Here is an 18,814-nt window from a genome sequence, read left to right on the forward strand (position 1 = left end):
TATTTCAAGCCTATTTATGCCAGCTTTACTTACTATTATAGTTAATATAATGATTTTAAAATGGATGCAAAAAGAACTGTTTCTATGAAAATTCATTTGATTATTTTATAAACCACCTAATAAGAGTAAGTTTCTAAAAGTGAATACAGCTGATTTAGGAGTAGCTGAAGTAACTAAAGGATTTGCTGTTGTTTAGTTTTTTAGTCATGTCTGACTCTTTGTGACCCTGTGGACTGAACCCTGCAGGCTTCTCTATCCATAAGATTTCCCAGGCGAGAATACTGGAGTGGACTGCCATTTCCTTCTCCAGGGGATCTTCCTGACCCAGGGATTGAACCTGTGTCTCCTGCTTGGCAGGCAGATTCCTTACTACTGAGCCACCAGGGAATCCCCAAGAATTTGGGAGATCATAAAATAAAAGTGTTCCCATTAAAACTGTCAGTTATTTAGCATAAGTAGATTAATTTGTGATTATGTAAACCTGAGAATCTTAGTGACTCAAATAATCACACTCACAGTGGGTGGGCCATTATAGGTGAGGTGGGAGGTCTACCCATATTGCCCTGGTCCTCAGTCCAGGGCGCAGAGTGATGGAGCTGTGCCCTCTGAAACGCTGCTTATCCTTGTGGCAGACGAAGGGCAAATGTGAAACCTTCTTAGCTATACACCTGAATTCAGCAACCTCATAGAGAAGAGTAGTGAGCATTTGTCAGAAATACTGCAGTCCACCCCACATTGCATCCCAGGTGTCTTTATAACCTCACCTTTCTTTGAAGAAATTAGACCTGGAAAGTGATATCATGGAGAATGTTTTACAAGAGACCACTGGGGACTACAGTCAATGGACATAGACTCAGAAGGCCTCAACACTACAGAAAAAGATTGGAAAATAAATCTATATCTTTATAGGGTTTATTTAAGATAATAGGTTTAGGGGGACTTCCCTGGCGGTCCACTGGTTAAGACTCTGTGGTTCCACTGCAGGCGACCTGGGTTTGGTCCCTTGTTGGGGAACTAAGATCCCACATGCCGCTGCTAAGACCTGGTGCAACTAAATACATATATTAAAAAATAATATTAATAGGCTTTGGTATATATCATTTACTTATGACTTCCAACCTTAACTGACCTTTTAAAAAAACCAACCAGCCAAACTTAAGCATGAGGATGAAAAAGGACGTGAGTCTTAAATCCTCCTCTCTCTCTTGTGCCCTCCCATCAAGTTAGTTTCCCACCTCTTATGATAGATTTGTCTATTATTTCTCTTGCACTTACCTTTTTGTTTCATTTCCATTAGTTCTACCCTAGTTCTTATTCCTGACTTCTAGCTTCATGCCCCAGCTGAATTACCTGCTGCTAGCTTGTACAGTGCACTTATGCAAGTAGAAAAAGGTGTCCTTTAGGGCAATCACCCCCCCTCAGTAGCTTGACTTGATGTCAGTCCCCGCATTACCCCTTGGCTGGCCCACTTTAATGCAGTGCATGAACTGAACACTGCACAGAGCAATCCCACTTCCTGCTTCTTCTCACTCCCCCAACAAATTCAGATTATTTCCTGATCAAATCTCAAATTTTTGTTGTCTCCATGTCTGCTCAAAAATTTTTGATGACTTCCCATCATCTATAATGGCTGTCCTCAACTTCATTTTCCATCTGACTATCACCAGTGACTGTCAGTCACACTTGTTGCCCTCTGGATGCACTGATACCAGCAATGACTGCAAGAGGCAGGCTGTGTGATGCTTCCCTCTCCTCTCCCACCCATTTCCACCCCCTTAGCCCACACTCTCAGCCTTGCCCCAGCTCACCTTTCCTTCCAGCTTCATGGCCCAGCAGGACATGAAATCAGCTATCTTCTGCTGCCGTTCTGTCTAGACACCATCTTCTGAATAGGTTTTGTACCTCTTGTTTTAAGTTCTTTTCTTTTTAATCACATCCTCAGTGCTCATGTGCTTCAGTTGTGTCCGATTCTTTGAGACCCAGTGGACTGTAGCTCACTAGGATCCTCTGTCCATGGGGATTCTCCAGGCAGGAATACTGGAGTGGGTTGCCATGCCCTCCTCCAGGGGATCATCCTGACCCAGGGATCGAACCTGTATCTCTTACGTCTGCTGCATTGGCAGGTGGGTCTTTACCACTAGCGCCACCTGGGAAGCCCCTAATCACATCCTAATAATCATATCCTGCTGCTGCTGCTGCTGCTAAGTCGCTTCAGTCAGGTCCGATGCTGTGCGACCTCATAGACAGCAGCCCACCAGGCTCCTCTGTCCCTGGATTCTCCAGGCAGGAACACTGGAATGGGTTGCCATTTCCTTCTCCAATGCATGAAAGTGAAAAGTGAAAGGGAAGTTGCTCAGTCGTGTCCGACTCTTCGCGACCCCATGGACTGCAGCCTACCAGGCTCCTCTGTCCATGGGATTTCCAGGCAAGAGTACTGGAGTGGGTTGCCATTGCCTTCTCCGAATCATATCCTGCTCATCCTCAAAAAGGATCCTCATGGTCAGGTTTCACCTCTTCAGCCATCCTTCTGTGATTCTCCTAGACCATGAAAATAGTTCACCTTTGAACATAGATGGTGGTCTCTATATTCTTTTTATAATGAATTATCAGCCCTATGTGAGCACTTTTTAAGTTTTTTTTTTTTTTTTTTTGATGTGGACCATATTTAGAATCTTTGTTGAATTTGTTACAATTTTGTTTCTGTTTTATGTTTTTTGGCTTGCTGGCTTCGCAAGCTATGTGGGTTCTTAGCTTTGCCCACCAGGAGTTGAGCCTGCCTGGCATTGGAAGGCAAAGTCTTAACCACTGGGCAGCCTGGGAAATCCCTGAGTTTTATTAGTTACATTGCTCCTAAGAATTTTTTTCACCCAGCTAGTTTGCTAATGACAGGGAAGCAGCTGAAGGGTCTCTCATTCCTTGTTCTTCCAGGGGCACAAGTCAGAACAGGAGGCTGTGATTGGAAGAGAGTCCAGCCTGGTTAATCATATAATTCAGTTCTGGACGGAAGCTGAGGCTGTGTCTTCCTAGCCACAGGATATTGACCTACTTTCCCCCTCTTATCTGTTTGCAAAATATTTGTTGTACTTAGTGTGTTTTCCCTGTCACAACGAATGTTTGTCTCTCCCTTTCATATGAACTGAATGCTGAAGTGCTAGTTAAATTGGTAGAAAAAACAATGGAGAAGAAAAGTTGGTAAGCAGTTTTAATTTCTAAACTCGGATATCATAATTATGTCATTTAAAGAGAACTCTGTAGTTTTCAGATCTACCTGCCTACCTACTTACCTAGTGAGAGACGTGATTAAGGATAGAGTGTAAGTTTAAAGGTGTTTAGGCCTTTTGAGTTGATGCTTTACAATATTAAAATGTGGTAGTTGGAAAATCTTTTTTTCGTAAACTACTTGTAGCAGGAAATGAACTTTTCTTAATCGTCCATATACAGTGTAGTTCACTATTAAATATTTATATCTTACCAGAACTTCCCTTGGGAAAATTTACTGTATAGTTCTATACCTGGTCAAACTGATTAGCAGTTGATTTTTCTATAGCTTTACAGGTTGAGACCATGCTGTATTCAAGGGAAAAAATAAGTGTGCATGTCTTAAAGGGCATTTTTATGTATGTATACTTTTGTAAATATATGAAATAATTGCTGCTTCCGACAGAATTTTGGGAAATGAACAGAACTGTTATTACAGTTTAGTAACCATTTATCAATTTAAATTTAGTAAACATAAATTTTGTTAGACATTTTAATTTGTGACTTAAAAAGAGTTATTTAGCTATGGTATGCCTGGTAAATGTTTCTGCTATATTGTATATCTTTTTGTTTCTTCCTAAATACGTTATAATGTGTTTAGAGATACAGAAAAGTTGGTTCATTTGGTTTTAAATTCAGTAATGCTTCCAAAATGAGCAAAACTAGAAAAAAGTTATTCCAGAAAAAACTTCCAAATTCGAGTCTGATTGCTAATTTTAGTCAATTTAGGTGAAGTAACCCCAGTGCAATGTAGCTATTTTCTTTAAAAATTCTTTTTCAGTGACAAAGTCATTTTGCCTTCTCAATTTACATATCAGTGTCATTTTGGTAACATGTTAGCTGTTTTTGTTTGATCAGTTCTCAACTAATAAACATTCAGGAAGCCCTAACGTAAATGTATAAACATCTCTGTCTTTGATTACATAGTGTGGATATGTAACTATCCACTAAAGTAGTTTAATGGATAACTGCTTGAGGAAGCTTCTGAATTTTTATTATTCCAAAAATACTTTTTCTTAACCACAAGTACAGAGACGTTACTGAAGATGTACTGTTGAGCGATGCATATTTTTCTTTTACTATGGTTTCTTTTTCTTTAATTCTTATTATGGTTGGTTTTATATGGATTTCTTAATTTGTACTTTTAGATCCCTTTTTGCTTTCATAACTGGATATATTTGTTAAAATAGCCAGTGCCTTTTTGCAGCTAAGCATGTACTTGTAAACAGACAACACAGTCACATGTGTCCCGATGCCTTTCCTGATGGTGATCCTGTGATTTTGTGCATTTCCTTCTGTGCTGTGTGTGGTTATTCCCTTAATATATTTTTCTTTCTTTTTTTTTGTCTGGTGAGGTCAGAACAAAGAGAGCTGCGTTCCTTTACATCTGAGTAAGTGTCATTGGGAAAGTTTTCTGTGGCCTGGCATTTTTGGTTTTTCACATTCTTTGTAATCACACCCGTGATTGCTTACCCTGAAATGAAGGAAGTCAGTCTTTCCCAGTTGAGCTATTCTTGCTGAGTCAGTAATGATGGAAGCCGGAGCAAGACTTTAGGAGATGATGTGTGCAGCCCCTTTGTGGGGAGACTGAGGCTCAGCATTGGCAGTGTGCTGGGTTTCCCTGCACTACCGCAGAGCTGTCGACAGACTGAGGCTCAGCATTGGCAGTGTGCTGGGTCTCCCTGCACTACCGCAGAGCTGTCGACAGCATGGAACTTGGGGGATTCTTTCCGAGCCACTGAGGTGTTCATTCCAACTCTCTGGTCTGTTGCAGAGTGCAACAGCTGATGTTTCCCGGAGAGATACTTTGCTTCCTTACCGCAGAGAGCAATTCAGTACCTTTCCCTCCATTGTCATGGAAAAGAGCCTGGATGATGAAAGGAGCCTTTTTAAAGGAAAGTAGTTTTGCTTTGGTGTACCCCAGGCTATTTCATGTGAGTGTCTTTGTTCAGCCAAGTGTCTTCAAAACTTGATATAGTGGGACCCCCAAACTGCTGGGTACAAGGCTTACATGTATAGCTCCTAGGTGCAAATTACCATACTTTGAACTATAAGGGAACAGCTTGAGTGCTTGGATGGTCTGGTCAAGCATACAGAGACCAGAGAGGGACCCCAAACCTTGTAAGCAAGGGGAGGGGCTGAGGACAGGAGAACTTGGTGTGGGTATTAGCGTGAGGGACGAGACTGAGACCCTCTGAATAACGAGGCAGTTCGTTTGGAAGGAAAGTTGGATTTCCCCTGGTGGCTGTGTTCTGTTTAATAACCACTGGTTGTATTTGGGGTCTGCGCACCAGCCAGGAACTAATCAGAGCTGGCAGGTGTGCCAGTTACATGTGAGCCCTTTTATGTTCACCTGGGGGGTTCCAGGGCATCAGGTTTGCCAATCTAAACACGTTGGACTTCTTGGAAATTTTTTTAATCCGTCATGAGGGAACGGATTGAGAGGCCTATTGGTTATAATTTGCACGTCCCAGTGCAGCTGAGTTTGTGTTTCTGACTATAACAGTGGTTTATAGTTTTTGGCTCCTTTGTCCCTCAGGAACTCATAGGCCTTTTCAGACATTAGCTCATGAGTTCTCATAACGTCCAGTGTGAGTGGGACAGCATGACCATAGGTTCCCCCTAAAGCCAGGATGGCTTGTCTTCTATTCCTGATGGGTACTACGCTGGGGAAGGGGTGGAGAAGAGGCATGGGGGTGGTTTTCAGACCCAGTCTTGAGGGTGGGTGGCATTCTCTGAAGGCACCCTGCCCCTTGGCAGTTGTTCCTGCCATGACTCTGCAGAACTTCCTCCGGGAAGTGACGGTGGAGACAGTGCTGTTGGCTGCGTGCCTCCTCGGGGTACTGACCTCCATGGGATGTCCACTGCACATGAGGCAATGCTCGAGGTTATTTACATGGACACACTGGCCAGGAGACCTCAGGGCCGAGCAGGCGAGCTCTTCAGGTTAGCAGAAACAGGCACTAGGGAGGGAGAGAACTGGCATCTGGTGACAGCCTCTTGGGAGTCAGGCTTTGCTTTCTCAAAAGAGGAAGTAAACTGGATGTTGTTATCCCTGAATTTTTAGATCAGAAACTCGAATTCCAGAGATGAATTTCCTTGGATGCAAGCTTGGGTCAGTGATTCAAAGCCTGTGATGTTCCATGTTGGGTGGATCAAAAGTGAATTCTCAGTCATGGTAAACTCTTGCTACTGAACTTGTGAAAAGTTACTCTTTCCCGAGTCAAGCTTCTCTTTAAGAACTGTGGCGTATTCTGAAGTTTGATGACTTAGGAATTAGAGTGAAGGATGTGTGTGTAATATAATGAGTATGAAAGCCTATACGCTTAGACCCATTAGGAAAGCTTCCTCTTCACCCTGGCTCTTCCAGAAACCAAATATGCAACATCTCCTGGGTCCATTTCTATCTCTGGTAAAATAAGGCTTTGCCTGGGATCCTAAGAAATTTTGCTCATACATCAGAAGAGGTAGTCTGTAGTTTGTAATCCAGAACCTTCAATGTTGTCATAGCAGCCAGTTATTTTTGATTCAGAAGTCTTTCTAATTAGTCTCGATAATACACTTCATCATTTCCTTAGGTAGAAAAAAACTTTTTTTTTTAACCTATCACATTATAAAGTTCTGTCTAGATGCTATCTTTCAGATCCTTAATAACTGGACCATGCCTGGGGTTGAGGGTAGCCCAGCTCCTGGCTGACAGCTTTGGTTGATAAGGCTAGCCTTGCTATACCCAGACAGAAACAAACCTGACATTGACACTGAGTGGTTCCTGGCCCATCTCTGCCTATTCAGAGGTACTCTCTGGGGTGTGGACTCTTAGATATTCAGAAAGTTGTATTAATTGCCTTTCGCATTCACAAAGCTTTTTAAGATCTGAGTCTGGCTTTGTGATTTATGGGCTTCTGTATGGTTTTAGTTGTTTGTTTTCATTCCCAGTTCAAATCTATTCCATTTTATCATTGCCTGATAACTCAATGTCCTTTTTATTATCCATTATTGGAGCTCAAGACAACAGTTATTGTATGGAAACTGCCCAGTAGTTAGGCCTGTTTCTTTCCTAAATCTAAGATGCTAACAAAACCTTCCTACTAGCAGTCTATTAAATATCCTTAACAAAACGCTTTAGAGAAAGATGGATAAAACCTCAGTGTGTAGTGGCTTTAACAGTGGAAAACAGGATTGGAAAATCAGATAACTATGTGAAGTAAAGCCATGAATCGGCATACTGTATACTATAAGCTTCTCTAAGGAAGTGTGTTGATAGGAATGAAAATTGGCATCATCCTCAGATGCTGTTTCATAAATGAATGTCATGGCCCATTTTCTTAGACTTGGAGGGAGCCCTGCACAGCACCCTGTGTGGCCCACCAGCCTCTTCTCCTTGAGTAAATTGTCCTAAAGAATGCAGTTTTCATTCTACTTGCCCTTAACTTCATAAATACTGAGAAAGTGTTTTGGCCTTCAGTTTCTAACCCAGGTCTTTCTTATTCTTGGTGAACCTCATGAAGCTCTCTGGTAGGAAGGGTAGAGATAATGGAAACAGCCCTGGAAGGAAAAATGGGCTGAGTCACTCCCACGTGCATCCATCTACCTGTTCTGCACACCAACTCCTTGTGCACCATCCCTTGGCCAGGCAGCGGGGGTCTTCACACGTGGGGAGCGCAGGCTTTCTCCAGAGGCCGGAGGAGACCAGCAAGCTGACAGTTGTGCTGGATGTGTAGGGCTTGCTCAGAGCACACTGCTTTGGGGGAAGGGCTGCTCACACTGGTTTAAGTCAGAGGGGATTTATTTAAGACAAGCAGCTCAGCTGATCCTGTGGAGCAAAGGCCTACAGCTAGAACCACGTTTCTGTTTGTCCCAGGAGGTCCCTCATGTGAGGTTTGCCTTAAGGGGTTGAGAGACTTGGTCAAGGAGCAGTGAGAATGAGGAGGAAGGCTGGAGTCCAATTATGGAGTCGTGTCAGCTCTGATGAGGAATTTTTTTTAATGTTTGATAAAATATGCATAGCGTATCATGACCATTTTAACGTTTTTAAGTGTGGCAGTTCAGTGGCATCGAGTATATTTACATTGTTGTGTAACTATCAGCACCATTGGTCATCTTGCCAAAGTGAAACCTTGTACTGGTTAAACAGCAACTTCCCTTTCCCTCCTCCCTCAGCTCCTGGTAACCACCGTCCTAGTTTCTGTCTTTATGAATTTGACTGCTCTAGGACCTCATATAAGTGGAGTCATACAGTACTTGTCCTTTTGTGACTGACTTATTTCAGTTGGTCAGATGGTAAAGAATCCACCTGCAATGTGGGAGATCGGGTTCGATCCCTGGGACAGGAAGATCCCCCACGGAAGGGAATGGCAACCCACTCCAATATTCTTGGGGCTTCCCTGGTGGCTCAGATGATAAAGAATCTGCCTGCAATGTGGGAGAACTCTGCAATGCGGGAGACCTGGGTTCAATCCCTGGGCCAGGAAGATTCCCTGGAGGAGGAAATGGCAACCCACTCCAGGGTTCTTGTCTGGAGAGTTCCATGGACAGAGGAGCCTGGCGGGCTACCATCCATGGGTTCACAAAGAGTGGCACATGAATAAGTGACTAACACTATGACTACTTCAGTTAGCATGATGTTCTCAGGTTTCATCTGTGCTACAGCGTGTCAGAATTTGCTTTTTTTCTTAAGGCTGAATAATATCCCATTGTTTGTGTGTCACATTTTGTTTTGTGAATAATGCTGCTTTGAACAGGAATATTTGAATCCCTCCTTTCAAATTCTAAAGTAGAAATGCTGGGTCATATGGTAATTCTCTGATCTTTTTGATCATCTCCTAAGGAATTTGAATATTAAAAGATGCTGGAGAGTTATTGGAGGATTTAGAGCAGGGCTTACCTGATCAGTGGAGAAGAAAATGGCAACCCATTCTAGTATTCTTGCCTGGAGAATTCCGTGGACGGAGGAGCCTGGTGGGCTACAGTCCATGGGGTCATAAAGAGTGACTTTGACTTACCTGATCAAACTGTGATTTAGAAAGGCAACTTGGGTGGTGTGGCGCGTGGATCGGGGGAGGAGTGGGCCTGGCAGAGGCAGTGGTGAAGACAACTTAGGAGGTTGCTGCCTTCAGGGTGAGAGATGATGAAGCCTGAACTGGGGCAGTCCCAGTGGGGAAGGGTGGGAAGGGATGGAGCGGGGGTGATTAAGCCGATACAATCAAGGTGATACATTGTGTGGGGAGTTAGAGACAGGGAGAGGCCAAGGGTGAGAAACTGAATCAGTTATGACTGTGGAATCTAGGGAGAGTAAGATGGTTTTGTTTTTGTTTCTGGCCTTGTGGTGTGTGATGGTAGAAGAGAGGTGGATGTGCACTGATATGTTGGAAACAGCCAAGTGGTAGAGATGACTGGTGGGCAGGCGGTTGATGCTGTGGGTTGCTAATTTGAGGGTGGGGAGATGGTAAAGAGGGGCTTGCTTGGTGGGTCAGAGTGTAAAGAATCTGCCTGCAATGCAGGAGACCTGGGTTCAGTTCCTGGGTTGGTAAGATCCCCTGGAGAAGGAAAGGCTACCCACTCCAGTGTTCTTGCCTGGAGAATTCCATGGACAGAGGAGCCTGGTGGGCTACAGTCGATGGGGTTGCAAAGAGTCAGCCATGATTGAGCGACTAAGCATACACACAGAAGGTAAAGAACAGAGGGGCAGATGGCCATACAATTTGGCTGAATGTTAAAGTGTTGGATATTATTGGTGTAGCTCCAGAGTTTCATAGCTCCCATGGATCTATTTCACATTCCTACCTGAGGCAGAAATACTTACATAGATCAATAAAGCCAGAAATGATGGCCATTTCATTGGTTATAAAAATCAGGTTTTCTAGGGATTCTAGTGAGTCCAGAAGGATTTAAACTAAAGCATGAGGCTGTTGGATTTGGCTTATATTCTTTTTGCTCATCTACATTTTCTGATTTCTTTTTTCCTCTAGTGAACTCGTGTTGCTTTTAATCATTAAGATGGTCATTTGAAATTTCAAAAGTCACCTATTTTTTGTCTCGACTCTCTTACTAGACTGTGAGCTCCTGGGGAGTATATGGGACAAGGAAGTACCATGATTATTCAGTGTGTCCCTAGCACTTAACACAATGCCAGGGACCAACAGGGCTGAATAGCGTTAAGCGGTGGTTGAACCGAATTGAATGGAAATTTAATCAGACTTTTCTCAAAGATGAGGTTGGTGCTATTTTGAAAGATCCAGGAAGGAAGTTTCAGGGTTTTTTAAATCACTTAGCCCATTATATTTGGTACTGAACCACGTCCTATAGACTTGGCCTCTCTTTTGCCTTTGTTTTGCTATCAGGATTTGCTGAATTTTACTTTATTCATGAAATCCTGCCACATTGGCCTTGTTTTCTTAGTTAAATGTGTTTCTCAGGTTATCCTTAAAAGCATTAGCGATGTCTTTGGGAGCCAAATAGCTCAATTCTGTTTCCTGTCCTTTGTTGATAGTATTGTGTTTTTAGAGGAATGGATCAAAGTGGCTTGAAGCCACAGTCATTATTTTGCCTTCTGGTCGGCTGGGAAGGAACCACCCAACCCAGGATGGCAGCTGTGAGAATGTGCACTATTGAACAACTCAGTTGTCAACCATAAATTTGCATACTTGTTTTCCTTTTGTGTTTGTCTGAATGCCTGCCATGTGCCAGAGGCTGTGCACTGTGCCTTTGGGTAGATAAAGATGAATAAGGGTGATTCTTGACACTGTGGAGCTGATTCTCCAGAAAAGGGGCTATAAAGCATACAAGACTACAGCACAAGGAGGTTAATGAGGGGAACTCGAGTCAAATAACAGTGGTTACTATGGTAAGAAGACTCCCCAAAGGCTCTGCTTCTGATATATATTATAATAGATGTATTTCAGACGTCCTCATTTACAGTTACCAGAGCAGTAGATAACCTGCTTTCATTAAGTTTTCCTGCAAGTGGCTTTTATGGCTATGCTTAAGAAATGCCTTCACATTTTAAAATTTATTTATTATTTAATCATTTATTTTTTTGGCCATACTGGGACACTCGCAGGTTCTTAGTTCCCCCACAAGGGATTGAACCCAGGCCATGGTAGTGAAAGTGTCATTAAGAGTCCTAACCACTGGACTGCCAGGAAATTTCCATTATTTACTATTTTTTTAAGTTGAATGGCTTAGATGGTAAAGAAACTGCCTGCAATGCAGGAGAACCAGGTTCGATCCCTGGGTGGGAAGATCCCCTGACGAACAGAATGGCAACCCTCTGTAGTATTCTTGCCTGGAGGAATCCTTGGACAGAGGAGCCTGGCTGATGACAGTCCATGGGGTTGCAGAGTCAGACACGACTGAACGACAAACACTTTTTTTTCATAGTTGATTTACAATGTTGTGTTAGTTTCTGGTGTGCAAATGATTCGGTTTTATATGTATTCTTTTTCATATTCTTTTCCATTATGGTTTATTACAGGATATTGAATATAATTTCCTGTACCATACAGTAGGACCTTGTTGTTTATCTGTTTTATGTAATACTTGCTTGTAGTCCCGGAGAAGGCAATGGCAACCCACTCCAGTACTGTTGCTGGGAAGGTCCCATGGATGGAGGAGCCTGGTAGGCTGCAGTCCACGGGATCGCTAGGAGTTGGACATGACTTCACTTTCACTTTTCACTTTCATGCATAGGAGAAGGAAATGGCAACCCACTCCAGTATTCTTGCCTGGAGAATCCCAGGGACTGGAGAGCCGGGCGGGCTGCCGTCTATGGGGTCGCACAGAGTCGGACATGACTGAAGTGACTTAGCAGCAGCAGCTTGTAGTCCAAGGTTTCTTCAAATTTAAAATTGTGTTCATAAATTAATGTTAATTCTTGTGAACCATTGCCCAGCTCAGCTCTGATTTGAGAATGTTCTTTCAAATTCTACAGTAAAACTGTTTCAACTTAAAAATACACATTTGTTCTCATCTGTGGCATTCTGAGGCTTTTGAGTAACTGGGAGACCAACAGATAATATATTTCAGCTTAAAATACATCTCTTATTTAGTAATTAAATTACCGATTACTTTGGAATAACTTTTCAGTGTTGCTGTTTTGATGTCAATAGTAGAATGGCCATGCTCTTCCTAAGGATCTACTGTCTGGTGTGGCCATGTCTCTGTGGGGCTGTTGGCTTGGGGAATGCTGGTCTTGACATCCCCAGGCATAGACAACATTAACGTGGTAGGTGACTTGTAATTTAAGGTTGGGGCTGGGTAGACTACTCATATATAAATGTTAGGTTATAGATGGCATTTTAAAATGCTGTAGGATGTTTATGTTTCATTCTTTTGGATTTTGAGGGATTTTTGAAATGATGCTTTTCAGATTTTAAATGGTATTTTTATGCTGCAAAATATGCCAGTAAATGAACTGATATACACTGCAATATAGGTGGTAAGTTTTTGAGATGAGAGTAAGTGGGGGAAAGAATGGTTGTGAACATGTATTTTGTTTTTCTTGGATGGACAAACAGGTGAAAAGAGCTTGTGCAGCCATGGAGTCACCTATTATCAGTTGGTGAGCTTCTGGCTGGGCTAAACCAGTGCCCTTAGGTGGAGGTCCTGCCTAAGTGGCCCCCTAAAGGCTCCGCCAGTCATTGTATTTGGTGGATTGCTTTCTCCAAGGTTGGGGGAAAAAGATTAGCTTCACATAATATTGAAGATCGAACAGTGGTTTAATACTTATATTGGGCACAGTACTTAGTGTTCAAGTCAGTCAAGGATCTTGGTTGGGTGCAATGCAGAAAGGATGTAGGAACTCACAGAATTGCTGAAAGGTCAGAGGACCAGGAAGGATACAGGCTTAGAAGGTAGGCAGGAACCTCCGAAAGACTGGGGGACTGGGCAGCAGGATCCATAAAAGAAGCCAGGGCACAGGAACCACCTGGTCTTCATGCTGCTGCTGTCATGCAGTGAGCAATGAGTATAACCACCAGCCATCATCATGTCCCAGGACTCCTGGTCATAGGAGGATGTGATTGGCTGTGCATAAGCCATGTTTGGCCTTCCCAGGTCGCTCAGTGGGTAGAGTCTGCCTGCAGTGCAGGAGATGTAGGAAACTGGTTTGATCCCTGGATCAGGAAGCTCCTCTGGAGGAGGGCATGGCAATCTACTCCAGTATTCTTGCCTGGAGAATCTCATGGACAGAGGAGCCTGGCGGGCTACAGTCCATAGGGTTTCAAAGAGCTGGGTACGACTAAAGTGACTTAGCACGCACGCATGCATGCAGGCCATGTTCTTTGGGGATGAAGAAAGCATGTCTGTCTCCTTCGAATTCTGTAGTGAGAACTGGGCATTACTTATCACTAGTTACTTGTCATAAGGTAACTTGGACTCCTCGAAAGGGGGAAAAAAAGTAAAAGTGTGATAGTTGCTCAGTTGTGACTGACTGTTTGCGACCCCATGGACTGAAGAATAGACCCCAGGGACTAGCCCATGGACTAGCCCACTGGGCTCCTCTGTCCATGTCCTGGAGAATCCAGGCAAGAATACTGGAGGGAGTTGCCATTCCCTTCTCCGGGGGATATTCTTGACCCAGAGATTGAACCTGGGTCTCCTGTATTGCAGGCAGATTCTTTACTGGAATAGGATTGTATACAGGATAGTGTCTCCATTAAAAAAAAAAAAGAAAAAAGACGAATGTCTCCTCTGGCTCCTCTTGTGGCTGCCCAGCACTCACATATGCCTTTCTTTCCGTGCTTCGGCTTAAGAAAATGAAGTGCTCCAGCCAGCATCGTGCAGCTCTTCCCTGTGTGGCTGAAAACATCACTGCCCCTCCACAGAGGGTATCAGGAAGATTTCTCTCGCCTGTTGTCTTCTGTGGCCTCATCTAAAGTGGAGTGTAGGGAATGATGGTTTTGTCATGTTTTAACAGTTCTTGTTTTTAGGTTTTTTTATGAGTTGGAGGTCTTGGTGTTGATTGTCTTAAGGATTAAGCACTCGTCATTGTCAGCCAGACTCCTTAAAAATGGTGTTGGCTTTCAAGGTTTACTGCTTCCATGGACTAATAAAAAACAGTATGTGCGTGCTAAGTCACTTCAGTCTTGTCCAATTCTTTGTGACCCCCTGGACTATAGCCCGCCAGGGGATCTACCCGACCCAGGGATCAAACCCCTGTCTCTTACATTTCCTGCATTAGCAGGCAGGTTCTAGTGCCACCTGGGAAGTCCCAATAAAAATCAGACATACTACCAACCCCTAAGGTTTTGGACCTAGAACCCGATCTGAGAACTTGTCTCTGGGCAGTTGAACCTGGCCTTAGCTCTTGGTGAATGGAATCCACCTGGGAATAGTTAAGAAGCTTAGGAAGCAGTAGCGTGGGTGATAATTCCCCTGCGTTCCATCTTCACGGTGGGTGTTCTATCCTGTTCTCGGGCTGTAGAGATGAAATAGTTGGTTCTTGGGATAGCGGACTTCTCTGCATCTCCTGCTTCCAGGCAGTGACTCCTCTTAGAATCATATGTTCTCCCCTCTGGCTTTCAGACAGGCTAGTTTTACAGCTTTCTTGTAGATCTTCAATGAGTAGCCCACACATACTCTAGCATCGGATTTTTTTTTCTTACATTCTCAAAAGTTGCAAGCACAAGGTCCATGTTTTAAGGCACAACAGGCCGTTAATCACCTGTTTCTCTGTTAAATATCAATGGTGATCTTGCCAGTCCAAATTAGTAAGTAGGTCCTCATGCCTCCACCCTTGCGGCCTTGGCTTAGCCGGTTCATGCTCTTTAGTGTGTTATTTACAACATTCTATTTCCTTGTGCCACCTTCTTTTATTGGGTAAGATGCTTTCTGTCGCAAGTAATAGAAAATCCAACTCAAACAACTTAGACAATAAGGAGACTTAGTTGGCCTCTGTGACTGAAAACTTGCGAGCTGTGTGGCAGGCTTCAGGTGCAAACCTTTCTGGAGGTTTGTGATGTCACTGGGTTATTTTCTTTCCTTGCCCTCCTCTGTGTACTGTTTTCCTCCTCAGACCAGCTCCCTCATAAAAGCAGACCCCATGGACTGTAGCCTGCCAAGCTCCTCTGTCCATGGGATTTCCCAGACAATAATACTGGAGTGGGTTGCCATTTTCTTCTCCAGGGGATCTTCCTGACCCAGGGATTGAACCCGGGTCTTCTGCGTTGCAGGCAGCCTCTTTACCATCTGAGCTACCAGGGAGGCTCCAAAAGCAGTCATGGTCTCAGCAATTCCTAGTACCACATCTATAACTCATGCCACCCTGAGATAGATGGAACCTTTGTCCTAATACTCCAGGCCAAAGCTTCAGGCTCAGTTAGATGACCGGCGCTGAATCAGCTCTCGTGGCTGGGAGATGGAAATGTGTTCATTGTCACAGTCTAGATCGCACGCTCTATTCCTGGACATGAGATGAAAGTGGCTTCCTTGGAACAACGTGGATTCCCCTGGGGGGTCTTGGGAAGGGTGCAGGTGGTGAGCTTGTATGCATCAAACACAAAGTGTCCTTGGTGCTCTCCATGTATTCTCGTGTGGATTCTTCTGGTAGTTTATGGAAACCTTGAGTTAGCAAGTCATTCTGAAATTTGTTCTTGTAGTCAGTGTTGCTCTTTCAGAGAAGAAACAAGTCAGTTTCTTTCGGCTGAACGAAATATATGGGCTAATTTTGTTGAGATGTCAGAGTGACCCAACCAGGCCTGGAGATGGTAGTCAGGGAAATCAATCCATTTGTGTGAAGATAGGAAGTATCTCTGTGCCATTTTATCAGGGTTCCAGTTTCACCAGAATGAGAATGTGGGGGAGGGTATCACTGTTTGCTCCCCCAGAAAACCTAGATGCTAAAAAAGAAAAACTGGTATGAAACAAAACTGTGCTGGCTGGACTAAGTGGATGTTGGTATCACCTTTTCAGTTGGTTTACTTTATTGTGGTATTTTGATTTGCAAAAGTTGTGTTTTAAGAGTTTTTCCCTTTTACCCACTGCCTATAACAGCATTTGTTTTGCCCTCTTCCGCCCTTGCCCTTCGGATTGATTATAAAGTTGGGAAAGAAGTGTAAAAATTAGAACCCATACTCTCGCTTGAAACTCATATTTGAAATGATGGTGAAGCAGGTTTAATTACACAGAAAGATTGGCTGCTTAATTGCTGTTACCTGCCACGAAGCTGTTGTCTTTCTGTAGCTGTTTCCATAAATAGACTTTATATACAGGAATCTACCCTGGGGCAAAGAGTTCCCATTCGGCCTCTTTACTTAATTCAAATTGCTGGGTTGAGGTGGTTATTTTTGAAACTCTTCTCAGGTTGACTTTCCCCTTAATCCCTAAGCCTTCTTCCCTCATCTGCCAAATTACATGTAATGTATCGCTGCTAGATTGCTTTTGGCATTTCTCAAGTCTGAGAACTTGAAATTTGATTAAAATGTTAATTTATTGCGACAGTTTGGGCACTCACGTTCCTATTCCTGAACAAGTCTCCAAAGACTTAATGTGGGCCCAGCCCTGTCTCTGGCTTCTGTGCATCCATAGAGCTTGACAGGTCTCCTTCCTCCACCTGGTTTATTTGGAAAGAATCTGGCCTGGTTCAAGGTATGTGAAACCATTCTCGGTGCGACTGTCGCTGGGTTTTAGCAATACCTGAGGCTGTTTATTCCAGGTGTAGTTGGCATTGGTTGCTTTTGTTTATTGGAGAGCCTTGCTGCTGGTTCTTACTCTCTCTTTTTTGGCTTTTCAGTACACACTTAAAATTTTTTTTTTTTTAATGTTGTTGTTCAGCCACTCGGTCATGTCTGGCTCTTTGCAATCCCATGGACTGCAGCACGCCAGGCTCCCCTGTCCTTCACCATCTCCCGGAGCTTGCTCAAACTTATGTCCATCGAGTCGGTGATGCCATCTAGCCACCTCGTCCTCCATCATCCTCTTCTCCTCCTGGCTTCAGTCTTTCTCAGCTTCAGGGTCTTTTCCAGTGAGTCAGTTCTTCATATCAGGTGGTTAAAGTAGTGGAGCTTTAGCCTTCAGCATCAGTCCTTCCAATGAATTTTCAGAGTTGATTTCCTTTAGGATTAACTGGTTTGATCTCCTTATCGTCCAAGGGACTCTGAAGAGTCTTCTCCAACACCACAGTTCAAAAACATCAATTCTTCGGTGCTCGGCCTTCTTTATGGTCTAACTCTCACACCCATACATGACTGTTGGAAGAACCAAAGCTTTGACTAGATGGACCTTTGTTGTCAAAGTAATGTCTCTTTGCTCTTCTAGCAGTGTGTCTGTTGGAATGAGCATTAAGAATACTGAGGTCATTCTTGGCAGGTTATATTACATAGGCAACCTCTGATTTTCAAGTGGGGTGTATTTTTTTCTATATGAGTCAGTGTTGACTCCTGGAATGAAATTTTTCCTCATAGGTGTAGTATTATAAGTGGTGATTTTGTTCTTTTAACACATAAATGTAATATAGTCCTAACTAATCATAAGCAAAATCTCTTAACCTTTCTGAGATTCCTTGTCTTAAAATGGGTATAATGATAACAATTTACCTCATAGAATTGTGAGAATTAAATTCATTGATGCACAGAAAGTTCTTGAGATAGCATCTGGTATGCACCAAGTACTCCGTAAATGTTAACATCATTTTAAACACAATATTTTTTGGGAAAATGGCATTTTGCATTTCTTCATGGAATACTGGGTGATGCCACTTGGGGCAGCAGGTTTCTGTGGGTTCAGGTCTGACATTGGTAGGCAAGGGCTGGTAGAAAGGGGTGGGTTCTCTCGCTAGTGTTTTGCAACTTCTGGTTGGGAAGAGGCAATGATCTAAAAAGAAGGAAACAGCAATCCTGGCTACCTAGTGGCTCTTTCGGTAGATGGACTTTGCTTGGGCTGATGATGACTGGGAGGGAGGTTCATCTGTGGTGGCATGTTGGCAGTTGGGACTTCTAGCAGCTTGGCAGTGACTGCAGCCTTCTCCCCACCCCCTCCACCCCCTAGGCTTCTGATGTAGGTTGTAGGAAAGGAGAGGTTACAACAGAGGTGAGGTAAGTGTTTCATTTCTCCATTGATGCCAAGAACCTATCTGAACTAATCTTGCTCATTTAAATTGTCCCTTTCTCTTTCTTTCCTACAGCAAGAGACAATGGCCAAGATGGAGGTGAAAACGTCACTGCTGGACAATATGATTGGAGTTGGAGATATGGTTCTTTTAGAACCTCTCAATGAGGACACCGTCATCGACAACCTCAAGAAGCGCTTTGACCACAATGAGATATATGTGAGTGTGCACGGAAGGTCATCTGGGGAGTTTAGACTTTGCATTTTATGGTGCGGAGTGGGCTTCTCTTCCTCAGACTCTTCTTTTTTCAGTGTGTTTATTGGAGTCCAGAGGTATTTGTTGATACCCTCAGGAAGAAGTTTGTGTTTGCTCACTGGTGCGTGAGTAATGTTGATGAGAGTCACGTGAGTCTCTTTCCACACATGATGTCTGCTGACCAGGCAGAGTGTTGCGCTGGATGTTGATGGTATTCAGAATCAAGTGGAAGACTACATTCTGCCCTCTGAGGGACAT

General features: G+C 43.5%; 1 protein-coding gene across 4 annotated transcripts in view; it reads left to right on the top strand.

Annotated features, from left to right (window-relative positions):
- The window catches only part of MYO1B (myosin IB), a 193,934-nt gene that overhangs the window by 16,511 nt on the left and 158,609 nt on the right, over positions 1-18,814 (top strand). For 3 of the 4 annotated variants that reach the window (XM_068968256.1, XM_068968257.1, XM_068968258.1), the window contains exons 1-2: positions 3,112-3,192; positions 18,377-18,520. In XM_068968256.1, coding sequence (XP_068824357.1) covers positions 18,386-18,520 — 135 coding nt within the window. In that variant the 5' untranslated portion in view covers positions 3,112-3,192; positions 18,377-18,385. Of the gene's footprint in view, positions 1-3,111; positions 3,193-18,376; positions 18,521-18,814 lie in introns of those variants that run through there. The other variant, XM_068968255.1, reaches the window with a different exon arrangement.

The sequence above is a fragment of the Capricornis sumatraensis genome, chromosome 3, assembly GCF_032405125.1.
Source record: "Capricornis sumatraensis isolate serow.1 chromosome 3, serow.2, whole genome shotgun sequence".
Lineage (NCBI taxonomy): Eukaryota > Metazoa > Chordata > Mammalia > Artiodactyla > Bovidae > Capricornis > Capricornis sumatraensis.